Source organism: Abramis brama (genome assembly GCF_963993115.1).
Source record: "Abramis brama genome assembly, chromosome: 1".
NCBI lineage: Eukaryota > Metazoa > Chordata > Actinopteri > Cypriniformes > Leuciscidae > Abramis > Abramis brama.
The window spans coordinates 19,910,014-19,932,200 of NC_139963.1; the positions used below are offsets into that span (position 1 = coordinate 19,910,014).

The window sequence follows — 22,187 nt, forward strand, 5'->3', positions numbered from 1 at the left end:
TGAAATAGCTCACTCACAGGAAATGGAAAAGGTATTCTTGGAAAGCCATTATGGAAAGCCAAAGGAAATTAAAGCTTATCCCAAACCTCCAACCTGTATATTTTAACAGTACATTGACTAAATGCTCATATAAGCTGTCATTATCTGGGTCTTTAGTTGGGTAAGTGTTTGCTTTTGTGTGTGTGTGTGTTCATGTTTGTACCAAAAATAGCTTGTTCAGTGCCATTATGTGTTCTGACGTTTTTTCAAGTCAACGGAAAACAAATGACACAAGCTAATTAGCTAGTTTTGCAAATAAACTGCCTGCAACACATAAAAACAGCAAACCATGGATGCACTGTATAATTTCATGATTATACAGAATGTTATGATCTTCCTTTTTGCTAAGACAAACAACAAAAATAAACAAATTGCTTAGAGTCAGCATTGTGATGTAGCCTATCAGAGTTATCTGAGTAAAATAGCTTCAAGAAAAAATGTAGGATGGGACTTGAATTTGTCCATCAGGAATTGATTGGATGGTTGTGGTTTGCTATTGGTCGATCTCATGTGAGTGACAGTTTGCCACGCCCCCACGCCAACAAACACGTCATCAGAGAAGAGAAGAGATGACAAGAGGGAGTTAGGGTAAGTTATATTGATTAAAGACTATGCAGACACATGAATTAAAAAAAAAAAAAAAAAGATGTCCATGGATAAATAATATAATATATAATAAATACGGTTTAAAATTAAATAAAAAACAAACAAGAATTGTCCATTTATTTCATGCTGACATTAAACGCAAAAACGTGTTCTGTGTGTCGCGGTAGGCGAATACTGTGATTAATTGGCCAGAAAGAAATAATCTCTTTCAGGAGCATCACCCTTGTAGATGAAAAATCTTTTTCACAAATAAGCAGTAATTTCCTTTATATGCGTCATTTGATGTTGCTAAAACAGGAGATGAGTAACCAGGGATGACATTCTCCCTATCAACGGTAGGCTAAATGAAACTAGCGCAATCAGCAACAGCTTCGACGCATAGCTAAAGACAAAACCGTATAGCAGAAGACAGATAACATAAATGGAAAGTGCTTAGCACACTCTTGCACATCCTCTAATTATTTCATTAGTACCCTTTTTAGATCTCTCGGCAGTGCCTAAATGCTCGCTGGGACTCGAGAGAGCAGCAGCCCGGTCGCCTAATGGCTAAATGAAAGCCCATAATGTCCGTCATTTACAGAGACTGCATGTTGAGAGGCAGAGCTGGTCTTAAGGAGTCTAATGTTACCTTTTGACAGCAATTTGCCGATATCTGCCTTTAAAAGAGGCTCTGGGGACGCGCAAAGACGCCAGGCACCTTCACGTTCATGCACTCGCACTCAAGCGCGCGGTGTCTAATCTCTGAGTGCGCGCGCCACGCTCTCTTTCAACCATTCAACCGCCATCACTAGATAAACTAATTAAAGTCAAACTCCCTCATGGGTTTTTGGATTTAAGCTCATTCTGTTCTGGAGAAAAAGATTAAGACCTTCTGCTATAGCTGGGGGTTTACAACACGAACGCAACGTTTCACAACAAAAACACACACACAAATGGCAATTTTTAGGATTTAGGATATATTAGGGCGGCTATGCTTATATATGCGTGCATATGTGTATTATGTAGGCTATGCTCAGTTGGTAATTCATTCATTTGAATTCTAAATCTAATAATGAATTTACAATATTTGAAAAGTAGCATTCCAGGTTAAAGAAAGACAGGCTGTAAAAAAAAAAGAAGTTGCTCTCTTAAAGTCCTCCTGTGGTGAAAAACAAGCTTTTGATGTGGTTTATATCTCTATCTGGTGTTTTAAATGTATTTTAAGACAAACCATGTGCAAATTCTTAAGTTAACACCAATTCTGAATATTTTCTCTTTAAAACTGCAGAGAACCAAAGACAGTCTTAAAAAAAAAAAAAAAAATCGCTGGTGTTTCTGACGTCACAAACTACATTGAGGTATGTGTGTGTAGAGTTACATTCAAGATATTTTAAGGCATGAAGAATCTTTTTTTTTTTTTTTTCTAAGGAAAAAACTTTAAATATGTAGTTTTGGTTTTAATTTTTAAAGGATAAAATTATTGACTACAGGGGGACTTTAAAGTTAAGTACAATCAACTTGGATGTTTAAATCATTTAAACTTAATCACATTAAACAGACTTAAAAATGAGTTGAATCTTGTATTAACTTTTTTTCAAAATTGCTTATTTTGATGAGTTAAAGCAATGTAAAAACATATATTGTTATAACCTTGTGACATTATCACAAAAAATAATTACATTAAAAAATAAATAAATGAGGCCCTTACGATGAAAGTAAATGGGGCCAATTCATTTAAACTTCAAAATACTGTTTCAAAATAGCCACAAAATGTAAACAATGTCCATGATTATGATTTTAATGTGAAAGAAAAATGCTTAATGCAATTCAAACCCTACTGTAAATATGAGGAACCCTATTCCTTTACCAACTAAAGTAAACATGTCAGAAAGACAGAAATATCTTTCCCCCCTTCATATAACACACAACAGCTTATTGCTGAGTACTAATGACTTATTCTAGCAAATAATGAAGGTTAATCACATTTGCTCCAGCTCAAAATCATCTTTTGGTGCTTTTTTGATGAATTGTGCACAATATATAAAGTAAAAAATAAAATAAAAAGTCAATTTTGATTTCACATTTCAAGTTCAAGCTCTCAAACCAGTTGACTCAATGAGAAGAGAAATATCTTTTCTCATCTATATATCATCATATTTATTGTGAGGATATGAAAGGCATAGATGATCGTAAATATCAGAGAGCCACTGATAACAGCATCCCACTTCATTTTGGATGATTGTTTGTTTCATAGTTGAGGACTGCACACAATAGAAACAAAAATAAGTGATCAAACCCAAACTAAACTGAAAACACAAACTCCCTTCGACATAACACACACAAACATTAACACATGCATACATAGTAGATATAAAAAACGAAGGCAAAAACATTCTGAGATGTCAGTTCGCTAGAGGTGACTTCATGAAAGATGGATGAAGACTTACACTTGATTGTTTGTGATAATTGTACTTTTGAATTATTGATGTGACACGAGTTAATGAAGTTAATGATGTTCCTCAACCTCCAAAAGAGGCAGTCAACATCGGTACCCCAGAACGCATTGATGCACGAGGCAGTGTTTCACACCAGGCGTCGAGTACAGCTGTGAAGAACCTGAAATTCCAGCACTCTGAATGGCGGCTCAGAGGCTAAGCCTTATGGGTAACAGCGTTCCTGAGGAGTGCTGGAGTCAAGAGTGCTTGCGGAAAGTGAAAATGTCTCGTTTCTTGGAGCCCCTCTTGCCCTGGTTGGGCTGGTTGGGGCTGGGTAAGGGTGGGCTCTCGGGGGTGGCGGTGCCTCCATAGGGGCAGCTCTGAGAGTCGGGATGCTCTCCGGAACATTCTATGGCCGGGATGTAACGGCTATCCCACATTCCGGGCCCGCACAGTTTACACAGGTCGTGCAAGCTGCAGGGAATTCTGGGAAGAAGGCGGAACTGGTAGAGCAGACTACGTGCCTAAGATTAGAGACAATGAGAGAAAAAGACAAAGAGAAAGAGAGATTGACTGCAGGGAATTGCAAAAATACAAGACAAAAACAGGTCAAAAAAATATTTATTATATATTATATTATATTATTATAATGAATGCATAAATGTAAATAAATAAAATGTGCAAAATAAATTATTTAATTAATTAATGTTCAATCTACATATCAAGAGATAATGTGTCGAGGCAATTCATTCAGTAATCAATTCAGTGCCTCATTTAAATAAATAATTCACCTAAACATATAACTTTATCATAATTTACAAACTCTTATGTCGTTCCAAACTCATATTACTTTATTTCGTCCGTGGAACACGAAAGGATATTTTTAAGTTGCTCTCTGAACTTTTTTTCTTTTTCCTTTCTGTAGTTTTTATATTTTATTATTAGACTATATTATTTATATTATTATTCGACTTCCTTTCATTCAGGAAAGAAACCTGAGATGAATTATTAATAAAAGATTAATAATGTTTTTAAACTGTAACACATAACATATAAAATAAAAATATTGAAAATCAATAAATGAGTAAATAAATACTAATACTGAAGATCAATCAATCAATCAATGAATAAATAAATTATTATATTGAAGAACAATCAATCAATCAATGAATAAATAAAATACTAATATTGAAGATCAATCAATTAATCAATTAATAAATAAATACTAAGAAACGCTGAAATATTGAAAACAGTAGCCAGAATCTTTTTTGTTTTGTTTTAAATTCACTTATTTTTATGTGTTCCACTGAATAATACAGAAAATAATACAGGTTTTATTTTTGGGCGAACAATTTCTTTAACGTATTTTCAGTTGCTCAACCTAGTCTGCTTGCTGATATTATGAGGTGCATAATCACTATGAGACAAGTTTGATTTTGAGAAATATTTCTTCAGAGATGACTCCATGTTGGTTTGGACACCAAAACTGGTGTGGCATGCTAACGTTGCTGTGAGAAAAATATGTTTTGTATGCAGTGGTAGAGAGATGCATCACCTCAGCGTGACAGAGCATACATAACCATGAGGAGCTCTGTCAGTGTGCGTGTGCATGCGTGTGTGTGTGTGTGTGTGTGTGTGTGTGTGTGTTCATACCTTCCTCAGCACCAGTTCTCCATTCATGTGCATGGAGAGGTTACTAAAGTGCAGCAGCATTTGATCTGTAGCAAGCTGCTGCTCTGTGACATCATCGCCGTACAACACAATGATGGCTACACACAGGAACAGGTGGAAGTAGTCCGTCTGTCAGAGAACACAGAACACATACAATTGCAAACCCTGCACCAAACACTGAGCGAAAACAACCAATTAAAAGACAGATTGCATAAGCTAGACCAATCACGAAGGCCAAATGAGCCAATTAAAAAGCAGTAAATGCTGACATGCAAATGAGGGGCCAACACGGAGACAAACCACTTTGCTCCCCAAAATCACCTCGTTATTACCATGCCAATGTATGCAAATGGATTCTGTGGAAGCATGATAATTAGCATCTCATCTTCATTAGACACTCTGCAGATCCTTAAAATGATACAGACACCCATTCGTTTATCTGGAGGCGAAGAATTAGCATGTTCCCCTGTTTTATCCAACGGAAGTGCATTTAAGGAACAACTTAGTCTTGCTTTCCATGACTTCATTTCTACATCATGCACTGGTTTAAACTTTCACCCAAAATCTCCCAGAATTTTTACAGTAAGAATCATAAAAGAGCAATAAACTTCTGCGGTCAAATACAGTCAGTTCCCATTTCTTTTGAAAGAGAAAAACAAACATTACCTCATAATAGGTAACATTTAACCTAGGAAAACTTTAACACTATGTTAACATTTTTATGCACGTTCTGCTGATTTAATTGTCATCAAGATAACATTATGAAGAATGAGTTGAAACAGTGCACCAGGAATGCATTTTATTACAGAAATACATTACATAAAGCAATGTTATTTTACTAAGGTCTTTGAATAAATATGGGACATGTTCTATGTACTGTTATAATATTCAACTATATAATAATATTGTGTGAAATCTGTTATGCTCACTGGAGCCCCATCATGGACTGAACATTCTGAAACAAACTAACCCTGGAACAGGAGCGGCCTCGGAGCAGGTTAGGTTGCTATGGATATTTGCCCTGAAAGATACCTTCGTTTTTGGAATGAAAGTTGAGGTTATCGTTTACTTTGAGTAATCTTATGCTGCATAATCACCTGCTTTCTGGAATACCCCCCCCATCCCCCCTCCCCCCTCCCCCCAGTGTGCTGTACCTGATAGTGTGCCCAGCAGGCCTCCCACATGCGCAGGGCTTCGGCATCAGGGAACTCGCGTTTGAAACACAAGAGAACCCAACGGTGGCAAAACAGCAACTGAAGCCCATCCTCACCCAACCGGGTCAGATGCTGGTGGAAGTGAGGCAGCATCAACCGCAAGAGCTCCCTGAGGTACATCTGGACACACATATGCAGATTGTCACGCAAAAAAACCCCACAACACTTATTTTTGAGTTTGATTTGGGTAAATGTGTCATTCTGGCTCTTTTGGACCTTAGTGCAGCCTACAACACAATTGATCATTCAATACTAAGAAAACGTTTTGAGGATACGTTGGTATTGTTTTCGTCCTATCTAAAGGGGAGAACTTTTTCAGAAGCTATTGAAAACCTTTCCTCCTTTTTCTTCCTTGTACATGTGGTGTGCTGCAGGGTTCTATTATAGGCCCCTTTTCGTTTTCCCTGTATCTGCTCCCATTAGCCAATATTTTTAATAAGCATCAGACTTTATATCATTGACATATAGACAATTTTCAGCTTTACCTTCTGCTAAAATCAGATGAGAACATGACGAGAACATAAAAAAAAAAATAAGTTAGGATATTGGTATATTCAGATGGACCAAAAATGTTCTAAATGTCTTAGCCCTACAATCAACACTAAGTTGTCAAGCCAGAAATTTAAGAGATTTTTGACTAACACTCAAATTTGATAAACAAATAAATTCATTTCTTAAATAAGCATTTTTTCAGCTTAAGACGATTGCCAAAATTAAATCTTTCCTTCCATTTAAGGACTTAGAAACTGTTATCCATGCATTTATTTAATTGAGATTGGACTATTGCAATTCATTGTATTTAGGGGTCTCTCAATCTTGTCTTTCTCTTCTCCAGTTGGTCCAAAACCGAATCCAAATTAAGACTTGTTGTATATAGTCTTTGAATGGTTTGGCACCACACTATTTATCTTATCTTCTTTCTTACCATCAGACCAATTGGTCTTTAAGGTCATCCAATACCCTGTTGATGTCTGTACCTACTGTAAGACGCGTTTAAATCGTAAGGGGGATCATTTTTGATGGCAGCACCTCAGTTATGGAATAGCTTGCCCTTGTACTTACGATCAACTCAACTCAACTCAACTCAACTCAACTCAACTCAACTCAACTCAACTCAACTCAACTCAACTCAACTCAACTCAACTCAACTCAACTCAACTCAACTCAACTCAACTCAACTCAACTCAAGCTAAAAATAACATACAACCTCAAATACACCACTTAAATATTTCTAGAATGTTGTACTGACCAATGAAAAGAGAATATCTATGTGATGTAGGTTAACAATAGGAAATAACATGCAAAATTGATTAAAGTAAATATTTACATAACCATATTAACAATAACAATATTTACTCTTAAATCACAACTATATAAGAGAGAACATGTGAATTATCCATTGACTACGTGTGAGAGATCCTCACCAGCTGCCTCTCCATATCCTCATCTCTAGGGGAACTGATGAAGATGGTGTTCTCCATGAGACCCACAAAGCACCAGAACGTGTCGCTCTCATCCTGGATCTCCGTCAGAAGAGGAGCCACCAGATCTGACATGCCCTGACAGTAGCCCATGTCTGGGTTAAACACAGCATAGTTCAACAGGATACGTCTGGGAGAGAGAGATGGAAAAATACAACTTCAGTGAACCTTATTTAAATAAATAATCATGTAAAACAAACACATGCTTTTTGTTCAATCAATTATTATATATCATTAATGGACTGCCACAGATTTATTACATAGTACACTGAAATAGCCATAACCAAACATGAAAATAGAGATCTAATTTATAGCCACAGTGGTCTCAAATGGTATTTGGACACTAAGATAATTAGATGACATAATATGATTATTATTAAAAGTCATATTTACAATAATTAAATAATTATTAAGTCTATCTATAATATAATCTAATCTAATGGGATTTTAAAGTATGACTAAGCAGCTTCAATTCTAGAAAATTCTGTCAACATGATGTTTTCAAATATAAACAGTAACACTTTACAATAATGTTAACTTTAGTTCATAATTATGCAACTATTCATTGTTAGTTCATGTTAACTTCGGTCTATTAGATAATATTAACAGGTGCAACTTTTGATTTTAAGATTGTATTAGTAAATGTCGAAATTAACTAACCAAGATTAATAAATGCTTTACTAGTATTTTTCATGGTTAGTTCATGTTGACCTAATGCAGTTAACTAATGTTAACATACAGAACCTTACAGTAAAGTTTTAACCATGTACACAAATCTTTCTTTGGGAAGATGGATTAATGGATTAGTGGTTCTCTAACCTCATGATTTCTACATTGGGGTTGTTCTCTCCTCTGAAGAACATGTTGCTTCGGTCGGTTCTGACAACATCTTTATCAACTGTGAACTGGACCTTCCTCCAGAACTCACTGTGCTCCTCTGGACTCATGGACAGCCTGTACAGGGAATGGAGAAACGGAAGAATTCAACCACTACAAAAAAAAGAAAAAAATCAGGTGAATAAATAGGGCAGTTCTGAAGAGTCGATGCAAGACTAGAGACGGGACTCACAACAGAAAAAACTAAGTAAAAAAAAAAAAAAAAAAACTAAAGAAAAAAAATCCAAACAGATCAGATTAAAAAAAAGGAAGGAAAAAAGAACAGGGAAAAGGGACAGAACAGAACAGAACATCAAGCACCGTGTCTGAGGTGAAAACATTCCCGTCCTGAAACATTGCGGTCCCTCTGGCTATAGACATTCTCATAACAAGCAGGTGGGATTTCATTAACACTGTTTGTTTTGCTGGAATTGATGCCAGACCTGATGCAACTTCATGTAAGTGTTTCGAGACCTGTGTTTGTGTGAACTATTCCCACATCGCTCTCTGACTCCCCCTCTGGCCTCTCGAGGCTTAGAGCGCTCACTGCTCAGCAACACACACAGACACACACACACACACACACAGACACACACACACCCTATTAATTATTAAAATATCTACAAAAATAATCACTACAAGAGAATAAGAGTGTTGACATTATTACATTAATTCCCACAATTCAACGCTGCAATAAGAACACTGAAATCCTGTTTTACAAGTTGTACATATTTTTTTGTACATTTTCTTTTTAATACCATTTTGTTATATAAATATTTTAAAATGTATATTTATGTTTTACAATATTTCAAATGTACATTTTCTTTTTAATACCATTTTGTTATATAAATATTTAAAAATGTATATTTATGTTTTACAATATTTCGAATAATTATCATTTTAATTTATTTTTAAGACATTTTAATTTCATAACTGTGGTAGAATTACACACACACACACACACACACACACACACACACACAAAATAAATATTTTTTAGCTGGCAAAATATATTTTAACTTGTATATATATATATATATATATATATATATATATATATATATATATATATATATATATATATATATATATTAAAATAAGACTTATTTTAAAATATATTTTTTTAAATAAAATACACTATTTTTAGCTGTGTGTGTGTATACCGGTAATATATATATATATATATATATATATATATATATATATATATATATATATATATATATATATATATATATATAATATGTTAATATATTTATTAAGCATTTTTTAAGCTTTTAAGCATTAAAAGCTTAATATATATATATATATATATATATTATACACACACAAAATCATGTTTGTGGCTGACTGACTAAGACTGTGGCTAAAAATAGTGTATTTTATTTAAAAAAAAATATTTTAAAATAAGTCTATAATGAAATAATGTTTTAAAGTGCTATAGTATCATATGTATAGTGCAACTGTGCTAGAAATAAAGAATGAAAATGTGCTTAAATCTGAAACACAAGTATAAGCGGTCTATCAATGGCATGACAATGATTTAATAGATTGAGTTAATTATTTCCTCTGAAACACATTAAGCCACAGAGTGCATACATCTGCACACAATTTTTGATTGGTTATGGCTCGGTTGACACCACAGCTGCCAGAAAATCCTTCAGAGACTCACAGTGGACGTAAAATCTTGCTGTATATAAAAAAAAGACAGAATGTAAGTAATAATCACTGTCAAATGACCACGTAATAAATGTAGTTGTTCATCGATTCCTATATTTAAGTAGGAAAACAGGACATTTGTTGCAATTCTGGTTATTGAAATAACAAAAGTGACTATCTGCAGCCAAATAATGCTTAATAGCCAAACGTTTTCATCAGATTGCAGCAGAGATACGACTGAGAACAAAAGCAAGTGGTTTAAATGTGTACTAAAGCCAGCGCTACACTGATTTCATGCTGAGGCTCTGAATGATTCAGCAACCACAAATCCAAACACAATCTAGCTAACTAGAAAAGCTTCAGGATTAGCTGGCCTGATGGGTCACAGCAGCTCAGTTTACATAGAAAGTCTCCAGCTTCAGACTCCAGAAATATCACATTTTGTAAACAACAGGTTATGTCAGCCAGCCAATTTAAACAAAAGTGAGCAATCTAACAGCTGGGTGTATCGCATACTGTACGTCATCAAAAGTCAGAGGGGAGATAGGCTAGCAGCTAGAAGTCGCCATTCTCCTCGATAAACAGTTAATACTGGTCAAATCGCTGAAGCGAACAAGAAAGAGGTTTTACATTAAATACAGTTTAATAGGCTTTAAACAGAAATAATTATATAGTATTTCAATTCAATTTTAAGCTTGCCAGTGAAATTGCTGATGAAAACATTTGTCAACAAATCTGCATCATGATGACAATGAAACCATTCATCACAAAAAAATAATCAAACTCAACAGACTTTTAATGATCCAACAATGTGCTTCAAATCATCAATACGGGCAATTCTTGAGTATATCGCAATACTTTAAATTTAATTTTAAAACAAATAGTTCTGGTCCTTGATTCTGATTGGTTGAGCCACGTTCGAAGCCGTTGTAAATTACTCAACAAACACACACCTGTGACCGCATTACATTAGAGTATTACTGTGCGACTGCCGTTTGTGACTCTTTGTTGCTGCATGTGTTGCTTAGCAACCTCTTTGGAACTACATTGCTTGGTGGAGGAATAAATGTGTTATAACGTTTTATTACATGGCTTGGTTGAATTCTAATGTAGAATGCGGTCTGTTATTTCTTGATAACAGACCGCTGCTAAGGATAACACACCGTTGCCATGAAAAACAGAGCGTTGCTATGGATGCAGGATTCTAACTGTAGAGACGGAACGGACTATTTTCTTTAGCGGAAGCAATACAATCGTTTTTTAAATCAATAAACTCCTTTTTAAATCAATATTTTGTGTCAAATGATTGATTTATTTGGTAGGTAGCCATGTAATAAGCGGGATAATGTAGAGCGAGGCGGTTGTTATAGCCTCCGCTTCGCGTCGGGGTCCTGATCAGCCTGTCGGGGTTGTATTTGCTATAACAACCGCCTCGCTCTACATTATCCCTTACATATTTTTTGTTGCTGGTGTTTATTTTATGAATAAAATAAATATTAAAATTAATATTTTTATGGAGTAACCGTTTTATAAAAGCAATAAGCCCCTTGAAGCTGTGTTTTACAGTGGATTTAGAACAGCTAAGGGGCGTTGTTAGGCACGACGCGGAGTGGAGGCTTATTGATTTATTCAACCACATCTACAACATACAGAGACCCTGATGGAACACGGTGATAGAAAAAATATGAGATGGGAGGAAAAAAATATACTTCCATGCTTTTGCGTTCATTCACAAAACTTTTACATTCCCCTGGCAAACTCCAACAAGAGAACACAAAAGCATTGACATATCATTTTTCCTTCCGTCTCATATATTTTTTAGGCACATATTTTTTCACCATATCCCTTTAAAGGCTCCGTAAAAAACAATCTACAACAACATACTTCATTTATTCATAAACAAAAGGTTTATAAATCATTTTAAAAATGTTTAAATTATAAATGGTTTGGACCTTTTTATCAAAATTGTAAAACAAAAACAACATTTAGAGCACATTTCTGACAAAAGCACGTTCCTGAAGATCGACTGGTAGAACACGGAAAATAACCGGAAACACACATATTGATAAGATGTATAATTTGAATGCACTGGATACAATTATCTGCAAAATACATGCATTTTAAAGGAAAACAGATGTAAAATACATGAGAATATGACTAAAACAAACAAAACCAAAAAAGTAAAAAGATTAACACTGTCTTTCCACATTCCCACAAAAGTTGGGAAAGCTAGGAAAGCATAAAGTTCAGTCAAAAAAAAGATCTGGCTTCTAGATCAGCAGCACTATTAGAAAAAAGGTTCAACTGGGCCCTTTATAGAGCCCTAGGGTTCAAAAAGGTTCTATATTATAAGGAGGAATGTCTTGAATGATTGCATAATGGGTTAATGATTGCATTGAATGGGTTTTAAGTGTGTTTACAAGCTGCTTAATTCATAAAATAGAATTAAAATAACACCACAATGGTTTGTGTTCTTGAGCCAGAGCCTGTTCTCGGCCAGGCAAACTTGGAGCCTGTTGCAAACCGGCTGTGTGTTTCCACTGACTTGAGGAATGAACGGTGACGTAATGCTACTATGTGTTGTTTACCTGACTATAACCCGTCTAAAATCAAACAGTGCACGTCCCGGTGTTTGTGCAGGCAGTGCGGCACTTCTATTTTGCTGTTCACAAAAAAAATTATCGTGATTTTAACGGTAAAAGACTGTAAAAATGCTACAGTGAAAAACTGTTAAGTGGTTAACAGAAAGTTTCCGTACTATATACGGTAAATAACTGTGATAGATCTAATGGTACATTTAATGTAATTTTACTGTAAAATACCGTTAAATTTACAGTTTTTGAAAGTGAAAAAGAACAACTCGTATAATTTACAGTGAAAAACCAAAGTGATTGGTGGTTATCAGTGTATTACAATGGTACAAAACAGATATTAATACTTCAATAGGACGTTAAATTCACATTATATCAGATAATGAATTCCGGTTTATTACTGTAAATTTTAAGTTAAGTCTGTAAAACCAATAACGTTGCTACCGTATTTTTGACGGTAAAGTTCTGGCAACCACAGCTGCCGTTTTTTTACCGTAAAAATCACGGTTTAATTTTTTACAGTGTATTTCACCCGGCAATGAAATTATTTTTGCAAAAACAGACAGTTATGACATCAAAATTTTAGATACCAGTGAAAATTCACTTTTCAGATACATACAGTTAATAAAGTTATCAAATGTAAAATAACACTGCATAGTCTCCACTGTTTTACAGAGATTAATCTAAAGTTACAAAAGTTATTCAGTCAAGAGCAGCGAGTCATATTTTTTTTCCTTTGTTGTTTGATTAACATTAATGTCACAGGTGGCAGCAGGATTATTAGGCTGTTGTCAGTTTAAAGCTACACTGTGTAGGATTTTCTCCCATCTAGCGGTGAAATTGTTTACGACTACCAACTGAATATTACTTTCTAGCCCCTCCCATTCCGAGGGCGTTTTAACTCCTACGGTGGCCGTATTAATTCAAATCTGCCGGCAGTCGCGAGTAATCTCACCCTCGCATTCGTCACAGTGCCACTGAGTGTAAAAACGCGAAAGGCAAAGCTTGAATTTCCAGGTATGTCCCTCTTTGGCTAATGTATTTTCAAGATGGAGGCGCAACATGGCTGCCGCCATTCGAGCGACTCACTCGTATGTATTCTAAATGGCAGATTCTACGCTTACGAGAATACTTGATTAGTTGCTAGAAGTAATTACACATTAATGAGCACATATCATTTTGAAAGAACAAAGTGTTTTTTGCTAAAAATCAACTTAAAAAATTACACAGTGTAGCTTTAAGACCGAATGCACGGTTCTAATATAATGATACACACGTGTTTTCTTTCTCAACTGTTTACTAGAGACGGGCATTTTTTGACATAATTTTGTATGAATATGTCTGTTCAAATGTTAAATAGAGCTTAATTCAGTATTCACACGCTGTCCAAGACGAGGCTTTTCTGGGTGCGCGCTTTGGATGTTTGTACACAGAAAACTTCCCGCACAGCTTGCAAGTAATGCACTTAAATATTTAAATCAGCAAGGCTTAAACCTTTGAGACCTCGTTAACTGTCCCAAGCGTCGTTAACGTGTTCATGTTCTCACAACATTGCATTGTTAAAAATGTTACTGGTAAATGTTACTCACATTTGGCGCTTGGCGAGCCTTAATTTTAGGAACAGATTTATAGATTTCACTATAAAGAGCAATGAAGTGCAACGCCATAGACAGTTCCGTTCGAGACCAGCAAGTATTTAGGGCCGGAGTCGAACCGATCTTTCCTGTCCGGAACCAACGGAACGGTTCGAGGGCGGACACAGGAACAGTGTTGGTGGAAAACAGAACTCTTTAAGGTTCTATATAGAAGATATAGAACCACTAACCTCCTCTGCTGGATCTCCTGGTACTCCACACGCTTCTGCAGTCTCCAGGCTTCACGCTCCTCGGAGGAGGAGTCGTAGCTGTAGTAGTGCAGCAGGAAGGGCCACACTTCGCCACGGATGGACGGATCGATACCCCCGAAGAAGATCACCTGATTGAAATGCCCATCAGAATCAAACAGAACCTCTAAACATGATCCACACAAACATTGTTACAATCAGAGCCATAATGCCATTCCAATTTAACATAGCTGAAAAGAGCAACTTAGACAAGTAATGTTGAGTGACAGCTGTCAGTCAGTCTGACCTTCCTGAGCTTGTAGTCCTCCACCACCTGGCCACTGTTGTTCAGATGCCGGAGCCAAGAGCTGACGTCCAGCCGCCGATACAGGCGCTCCTCTGGGTGCATCTCGGCAGACGGTAACGTGGGTCTACGGATAGAAAAGTGCATGCACGACTTCTCATCCGACACCTGGAGCGGGAAGAGGTAGAGCAAGAGAGAAAATGCATAAGCAATAACGCGTATAGAATTAATCCGCTTATGTTCATACTCCAAACTAAACGTGTTACATTTAAGACAACATGAATTCAAAATGAAGCCCATTAACCTTCTGAATAAATGTCCCTATAGTCTTATTCACTTTATTGAAAACAATAGTTTCTCCACCAGCGAAAAGACAGGCTTAATAATATGTAAATATGTAATATGCAAATATTGTTATTATTTAATTATTAATATTAATTATGAATACATTATTAATGAATAATATAGTGATCCTGATATTTATGATACAATCGAACACTGACCTATAAAACCAATAACAAATTGATTCAAAAATAAATAATTTCTCGGCACATTATAGAAATTAAATGTGTTTGGCCATATATGAATGGGTTTTGTTTTTCTCCACTTCTTAATTGATTAATTTAACTATTTAATTTTTATTTAATTTATTTAATTTAACAATTAATTTAACGATAACTTATTCAACTATTTTAATTTAAACCAATAACTGCCAAGAAACACTACAGTAGATTTTTTGATCATATTTAAAATATGTTCATATAGAAAACACTTATTTTAAATAGTAATATTATTTCACAATATTACTGCTTTTACTGTATTTTTTTACTGCATTGATGAGGATAGAGAAAAACCAACCAACCCCAAACTGTTGAATGTTAGTGCACTGTAAATGAGAGTCACGTGATGTTTAAACCTGATAATGCGTGTGTGTTCAGACCTGGTCTTTGAGCTGTGTCTCCCTGCAGCATTTCCACTGCTGGAACACCTCGGCCAGTTTATCCAGCCCCGTGTGGTGGAAGTGAAGGATCTTATACTGGCTCTCTCTGCTGGCGATGACCAGCTGCCCACAGGTGCAGGCCTCATCGCTGAAACACACACACACACACACACACATGAAAAACAAGCACTCTCATAAGGCTGGTCTGGACATAAGACTCCAGGAGATCAAGGGAAAAATTAACAGTGATACCAGTTCACTAAAGGACCAGGATGTGCTGTTCCTGTGAGTACCTTTATGATGATTTCTTTTATGATTTTTAGTTGGTAATAATATTTGTTATATTGAATTTCCTTTTCATAAAAGGACTATTAATGCATATTTTCCATAAACCACAGAAACATTAGATTTTTATTCACACCTCAGAAATAGTTTAATACCTTGAACAAAATCAGCCTGAGGTTAAGGAATAATGATGTACACCTTGCAGCAATAGCTAACTAAATTCCCTAAAATGAGAACAGTAATATAATACAAGGAGGGGAATTAAATATATGAGGCGTTTCATAATACAGACAGAGCCTTATGAAAAAGATTTAACACAAGAGTCGAAAATATAACAATAAAAAAGCTAGAGACTACTACATTCAGTGATATACATTTTAGAAAGTACAATTAATTATTAATAAAAAATTAATAAAAATCAATTCTGGACGCTGGCAGGATCTCGTCTGACCTGAAGAAGAGACGCAGTGACCTCATGTGACCCAGGTCAACTCTGAACACCCCACACAGGTGCTCTAACGCCATGACCTTCTGCTGCTCCTCCCACCGAACGCCCTGTGATTGGCTGCAGTCGGAGGGGGCGTGGCTGTCCAGGCTTGAGGCGGAGCTTGCCGAGTGAGCCATGGGTTCATCGCACTCCCTGGAAATAATGGTGTTATAATCTCTGTTAATATTAATATAATAAAAAGGAGAATGGTGATAAATACTAATTGTTAAACTACCTGAGCACTTCATTTCTATTAATTCCTATTCATTTTGGAACAATGTATATTGTAAAAAGCACTATATAAATAAAGTGAAATTAAGAGGAAGAAGGGTGGAAGGAGCAATTATCTCATTATTTTTGCAATTACATTAGGTGTCCATTGCGCCGCAGAAAAAAAAAAAATGCCACTAGCAACCCATTTAACTCATTGCATTCCTGAAAAAAAAAAGAAAAAAAAAAAAGGTTCCATTGGGAATTGACTGGATTGTGAAAATGCATTATAGTATTATGCAAGAATCGAGTTCGACTTGACTGACAATTTGCTAAGACAAAATCTAAATGGCTATTTGGCTATGTTTAACATAGACATCAAATTATGACCCACAGATGTGCAGGTGATACCAAACAAAGTCATTTCAGATGTGAAATATCTACATTTTGATGAAAGACAAATGCTTTTTCCTTTGGAATAACACGGAATAATGCACAATAAGACTGATTAATTAAGTGATAAGTTTAATATGATTATTTATAATTTCATGTTGCCATCATGTTGAGACTAAAAGAATAAAATATATATACGGTATGTGTGTGTATTTTAGTCATAGAATATACAGTATATATATGTATAACAACATTTTAATCAGCTATTTTTGTTTGATTACCATTTTCTATCAAGTTAATTAAACGTTAACTATCTAAAACCTTTTCGATGAGCTCCACATGACAGCTTCATTCAGCTGCTCTCTCTATTGTAAATCTGCGAACCAATTCATCCGTTCTGCCGTTGAGTTTTCAGTGTGAAATTCAGCGACAGCTGTAGGTATGGAATCGCGCGCGTGAGCGTGTGTGTGTGTGAGGACACTGGAAGTGAAGAGGAATGAGAGGAATGCTGGGAGGTTATTGTGCTGGCAGGAGCCAAGCAGAGACACAAATCAAGCAGCCTGGCAGCCAATTTCCCCTGACAGCCCTTTTCTCTCTCTCGTTGTGCGAGTCTCTCTGTAACTGTCTCTCGACCTCTTGCTGTAGCCAGAGCTGTAACCTGAACCGTGGGACCTCTGCATCTCTCTCACGCTCGTCTTTTTCTCTAACAGAGCACGTCTAACAGTCCAAACGCACCTCCAGACACGTCCCCTGTCACTGATCCACTCTGGGAGCCGAAGGTTTATGGGTCATGTGGTATTTGAGAGGTCTTTCAGAGTCCACACTACAGCAGGATCACACACACAAGGCCATATGGCGGGCTGAGGCCGTGACAGAGAGCACACGGTGCAAAGTTACATCTCATGTTCTTTACAGACCCTTGTTTTCTACTCTGTGAGCATCAGTGGCTTTACAGACAGGAGAAAACAAGGTGGATAAACTGAACTAACCAACTACATGGACAGGTAGAAGTTAGTTGGTTGATTGATTGAATAGTTAGAAGGACAGATGGATGTATACCTAAATGGATGGTACTAAGGAAAAATAAAATAAAAAACTAGGTAACTAAACTGAACTAACTAACTAGATGATAGAAGTTAGTTGGTTGATTGATTAGTTAGTTGGTTGAATAGATGGATGGATAGCCTCAGAGGTGTTGGAACATGAGAAACAGGAGAAAGATGACTAAACTGAACTAACCAACTAGATGCACAAGTGGAAGTTAGCTGGTTGGTTGACTAGTTAGTTAGGAGGATAGATTAATGTATACTAGAGCTGCACAATTAAACGTAAAAAGATTGCGTTCTCGAATTCAAACACCCATGTGATCTTATTCCTAAATGACAACGATTTGCTTGTGTCTATTAAAGCTTTGACAAAATCATACCGGAGAATTCAATTATCGATTACATCGTTACACCAGTAGGTGGCGACAAGAGACTGTTAAAAATGTATTTGTCATTGAATCAGTTCAAATCATTCGAGATTCGCTCAAAAACAGTGATTGATTCAGTAATGAAACAAGCAAAGTATTTATGGGTGAATTATTGAATCATTCATTCAAAAGATTCGTTCAAAAACGCTGATTCATCCAGTAATGAATGAAAAAAAATCATTCTGATTAATTAAACATTTTAAAATGGAATGCAGCAATTAATATTTTGTCATTTTATTTAGGACTAGTTGTCTTCAGAATCAAGGGAGAATCATGATCTCCATTTGAAATTAAAAAAAATTGTGATTCTCAGATTATCCAGAATCATACAGCTCTAATGTATACCATATAAATATGAGTATGCAACAGAAAAAAATAAGGTAATTAAACTAAACTAACCAACTAGATGAACAGATAGGAGCTAGTTGGTTGAATGGTTAGATAGTTGGATAGATAGATAACCACATCAATAGTAATTAAGATCAGGAGAAACATAAGAAAATAAGGTAACTAAACTGAGCTTTAACTATGGAAAGATAGAAGTGAGTTGACTGGTTAGTTAGTTGGATAGATTGATGATATGCCCATAAATGTTGGTTTGGGAGAGAGAGAAAAAAATGAGAAAATAAGGTAACCTAACTAAACCAAACTAACCAACTATATGGAAGTTAGTTGGTTGATTGATTAGTTGGATGGATAGCCACATGAATCTTAGTGAGTAAAGGGATAAACAGGAGAAAATAAGGTAACTAAACCAAACTAACTACATTTGTAGATATAAATTAGCTTATTGATTGGTTAGTTAGATGGGTATCCAGGTGTTAGTTAGGAACAGGAGAGACATGAGAAATTAAGGTAACTAAACTGAACTAACCTACTTGATTGATAGAAGTTAGTTGGTTGATTATTTAGTTAGTTGGATAGATGGATGGATTGTTAGGAATAGGAGGAAAATGATAAATTTAGGTTAGAGATCCAACCAACTATCCATCCATCTTTGTAATAACCGTAACCGGTAACTGTGAATCTGTGAATCTGTACCAGTGCGAGTTCAGGGAAGTTTTTCCAGGGACTGAACTCCCACTGGGACAGGCACTACCCCTCAGGGGTGGTTTATTACATCATACTGAAACAAATTCCCCCAGAGCCAGAGCGGTCCAACACTGTTAACACATTACAATTACATCATCTTCAGCAAAACATCACCTCAAAGTCTGCAAGTGAGCACAGGATCTAGAGTTTTTATACCTTTTTTTACCGATTTCACTTCCAGCTTTTCTGTCTCTCAAACCTGGGGTTTTCTTGCTCTAACGAAATGAAAGAGTTTGATGTACTAAGTAGACACAGAAATATTGTAAAAAGATATAAATAAAGCAGGTCATTTAGAAGTTACCATAGTATTGACAGACCCATGAGGACATTTACACACGACCACCCGTGATTACAATGAAAATCAGCATTCAGCAACTCAGTGTGGATTCTAACTTCACATAATAAGAGGCTAGCCAATCATAACAGAGGTCATTTACATATTGAAAAACAGCCTGTGTTATCTAAAAATCTGAGACAGGGTGGAAAACGCTACAAAGTACACACTGGAAACGCTACAAATACGGAACAGATCTCAAAGATTCATTCATGATTTCTTTATTCCTTAAATCCTATACTGAGCGAGCCAAACCATGACATGGGAGAAAAAGAAAAACAACAGAGAAGGAGGGAAACAAAACATCTAGTATGAAACTCGCTAGTAACAGTGAGAAAGAGGAGGAGGAAGAACACTATACAGGCAGATTAAAAGAGAAGCCAGAAACAGGCAAATATAAACATTAAGGATCCAAAGAGGAAGTGGAAGCCAGAAAATGAACGGCAAAAAAAAAACCAGGCCAAAGAGAACGTTCTCCACCCAGAAGAACAGAGAGGAATGAAGCAGTCCATCACAGTCTCAAGTCAAACACAAACCACTGATATTTATGATCCGATGGGCAGCTCATGTCCCGGCCTCACCCCCGCAGCTCAGGCCAAATAACAAAGGGAGGAAATCATAGTGAAAGAGGGAATGTTAGATGAAGCAGCAGGGGGAGGGAATCTGTGGACGATCACAGACTGAGATCTCTCCCTGCCAGCCTGCACTTCTGAAACGCTCTCTCTCATGCATATCGCCCTGTAATGTCCCCTCCATGTGGTCACAGTGGAGCATTACAAGTCGAATATTCAGAGTGTATTATATTCAGAGAATAACATTTAAATATAACATTTTTAAAAAGTGCAAAGAAAGAATTATCTTATTATTTACGGTGAAAAACAGTAAGCAGGATTTCCCTGCAAACTTTATTATATTTTATTGAAATAGCTATGCTTATTTTATTTATTTATACATTTTTTTATGTTATACATATATATATATATATATATATATATATATATATATATATATATATATATATATATATATATATATATATACACACACATATATAACATAAAATGTAAAAATAAATAAATAAAATATATATTATTTACTTCTGGGTTAGCAAATATAAATATTCTATGTCTTAAAACACTTCTTGCTGCATAACGTGTCATTCCACATACTTTTTAAAAAATGGCATGCCGTATACACTAATCAGTAATCATGCTGGTATTCCATTACAAAAACTGTTGACAACAAAAGCGGTATATCATTAAATCTGTGGTAACACTTATGGGAGAAGGACCGTGATCACGGGATGCTGTAGAGGTTCAGAGCAGAAACACATGATGCTGTACTGAAAAATGTAATAAGTCAAGCCGAGCAGATCTATGAATTATGAATAAGCTCTGAGCAGCTCCTCTTACTACACACAGATCTGCAGCAGCATGACAGACGCATGCTAACATCTAACATCCACTGAACACACCTGGTGCAATTCAACACCTCACACGCAATTTCAGCTCAAAATGTTACATGGTCTGGTAAGATGATAAAAATATATTATAATTTAAGATCACAAATAAATAATCGTAATAATAAATAAGTTATCAGGCACCAGGACAGAAATTCAAATAGCAGTTTCTGCCAAATTATAATGGTTTTATATACATATATATATACATATATACATACATATATATATATATATATACACACACACATATATATATACACACACATATATATATATATATTATATATATATACACACAGTGCTGGTCAGAATTATTTGCCCCCTTGGTAAATTTGATCAAAGATGGCTATAAAAAATAAATCTGCATTGTTTATCCTTTTGATATTTTATAAAGAACAATTTGCAAACATCTAACCTTTCATTGAAGTAAAAGAATTGAAAGTGGGGGAAAAAAAATTACATTATGAAATAAATATTTTTCTTCAAAACACATTGGGAACAATTATTTATTAAATACTTTTTGCAACCTCTTTTTTCCAAGATAACAGCTCTGAGTCTTCTCCTATAATGCCTGATGAGTTTGGAGAACACCTGACAAGAGATCAGAGACCATTCCTCCATACTCAGTTTCTATATGGTTCAGGGTTTTGGGACTGAGATGGCCATTGCAGATGCATTAATTGGCTGCCTCAATCATTTTGACATTGACGAGCGCTGTTAGACCGCCAAAGCAAACCAGCCTAAAATTTTTACTTTTAAAACATTTTTCCATCCTAACATCAACAAAGAGCAGCATCAAGAGCATCAAATCAAATCAAATGACCATATCTATG

General features: G+C 35.7%; 1 protein-coding gene across 1 annotated transcript in view; it reads right to left on the reverse strand.

Moving 5' to 3' along the window:
• Positions 1-2,406: 2,406 nt before the first annotated feature.
• Positions 2,407-22,187, reverse strand: part of tbc1d16 (TBC1 domain family, member 16) — a 29,831-nt gene continuing 10,050 nt past the window's right edge. Inside the window, exons 4-12 of the mRNA XM_084090541.1 lie at positions 16,354-16,542; positions 15,618-15,765; positions 14,681-14,845; positions 14,377-14,525; positions 8,245-8,379; positions 7,369-7,555; positions 5,885-6,064; positions 4,713-4,859; positions 2,407-3,583 (exon numbers count right to left, since the gene is read on the reverse strand). Of these exons, the coding sequence (XP_083946667.1) occupies positions 3,317-3,583; positions 4,713-4,859; positions 5,885-6,064; positions 7,369-7,555; positions 8,245-8,379; positions 14,377-14,525; positions 14,681-14,845; positions 15,618-15,765; positions 16,354-16,542 (1,567 nt within the window). The 3' untranslated portion in view covers positions 2,407-3,316. The remainder of the gene's footprint in view (positions 3,584-4,712; positions 4,860-5,884; positions 6,065-7,368; positions 7,556-8,244; positions 8,380-14,376; positions 14,526-14,680; positions 14,846-15,617; positions 15,766-16,353; positions 16,543-22,187) is intronic.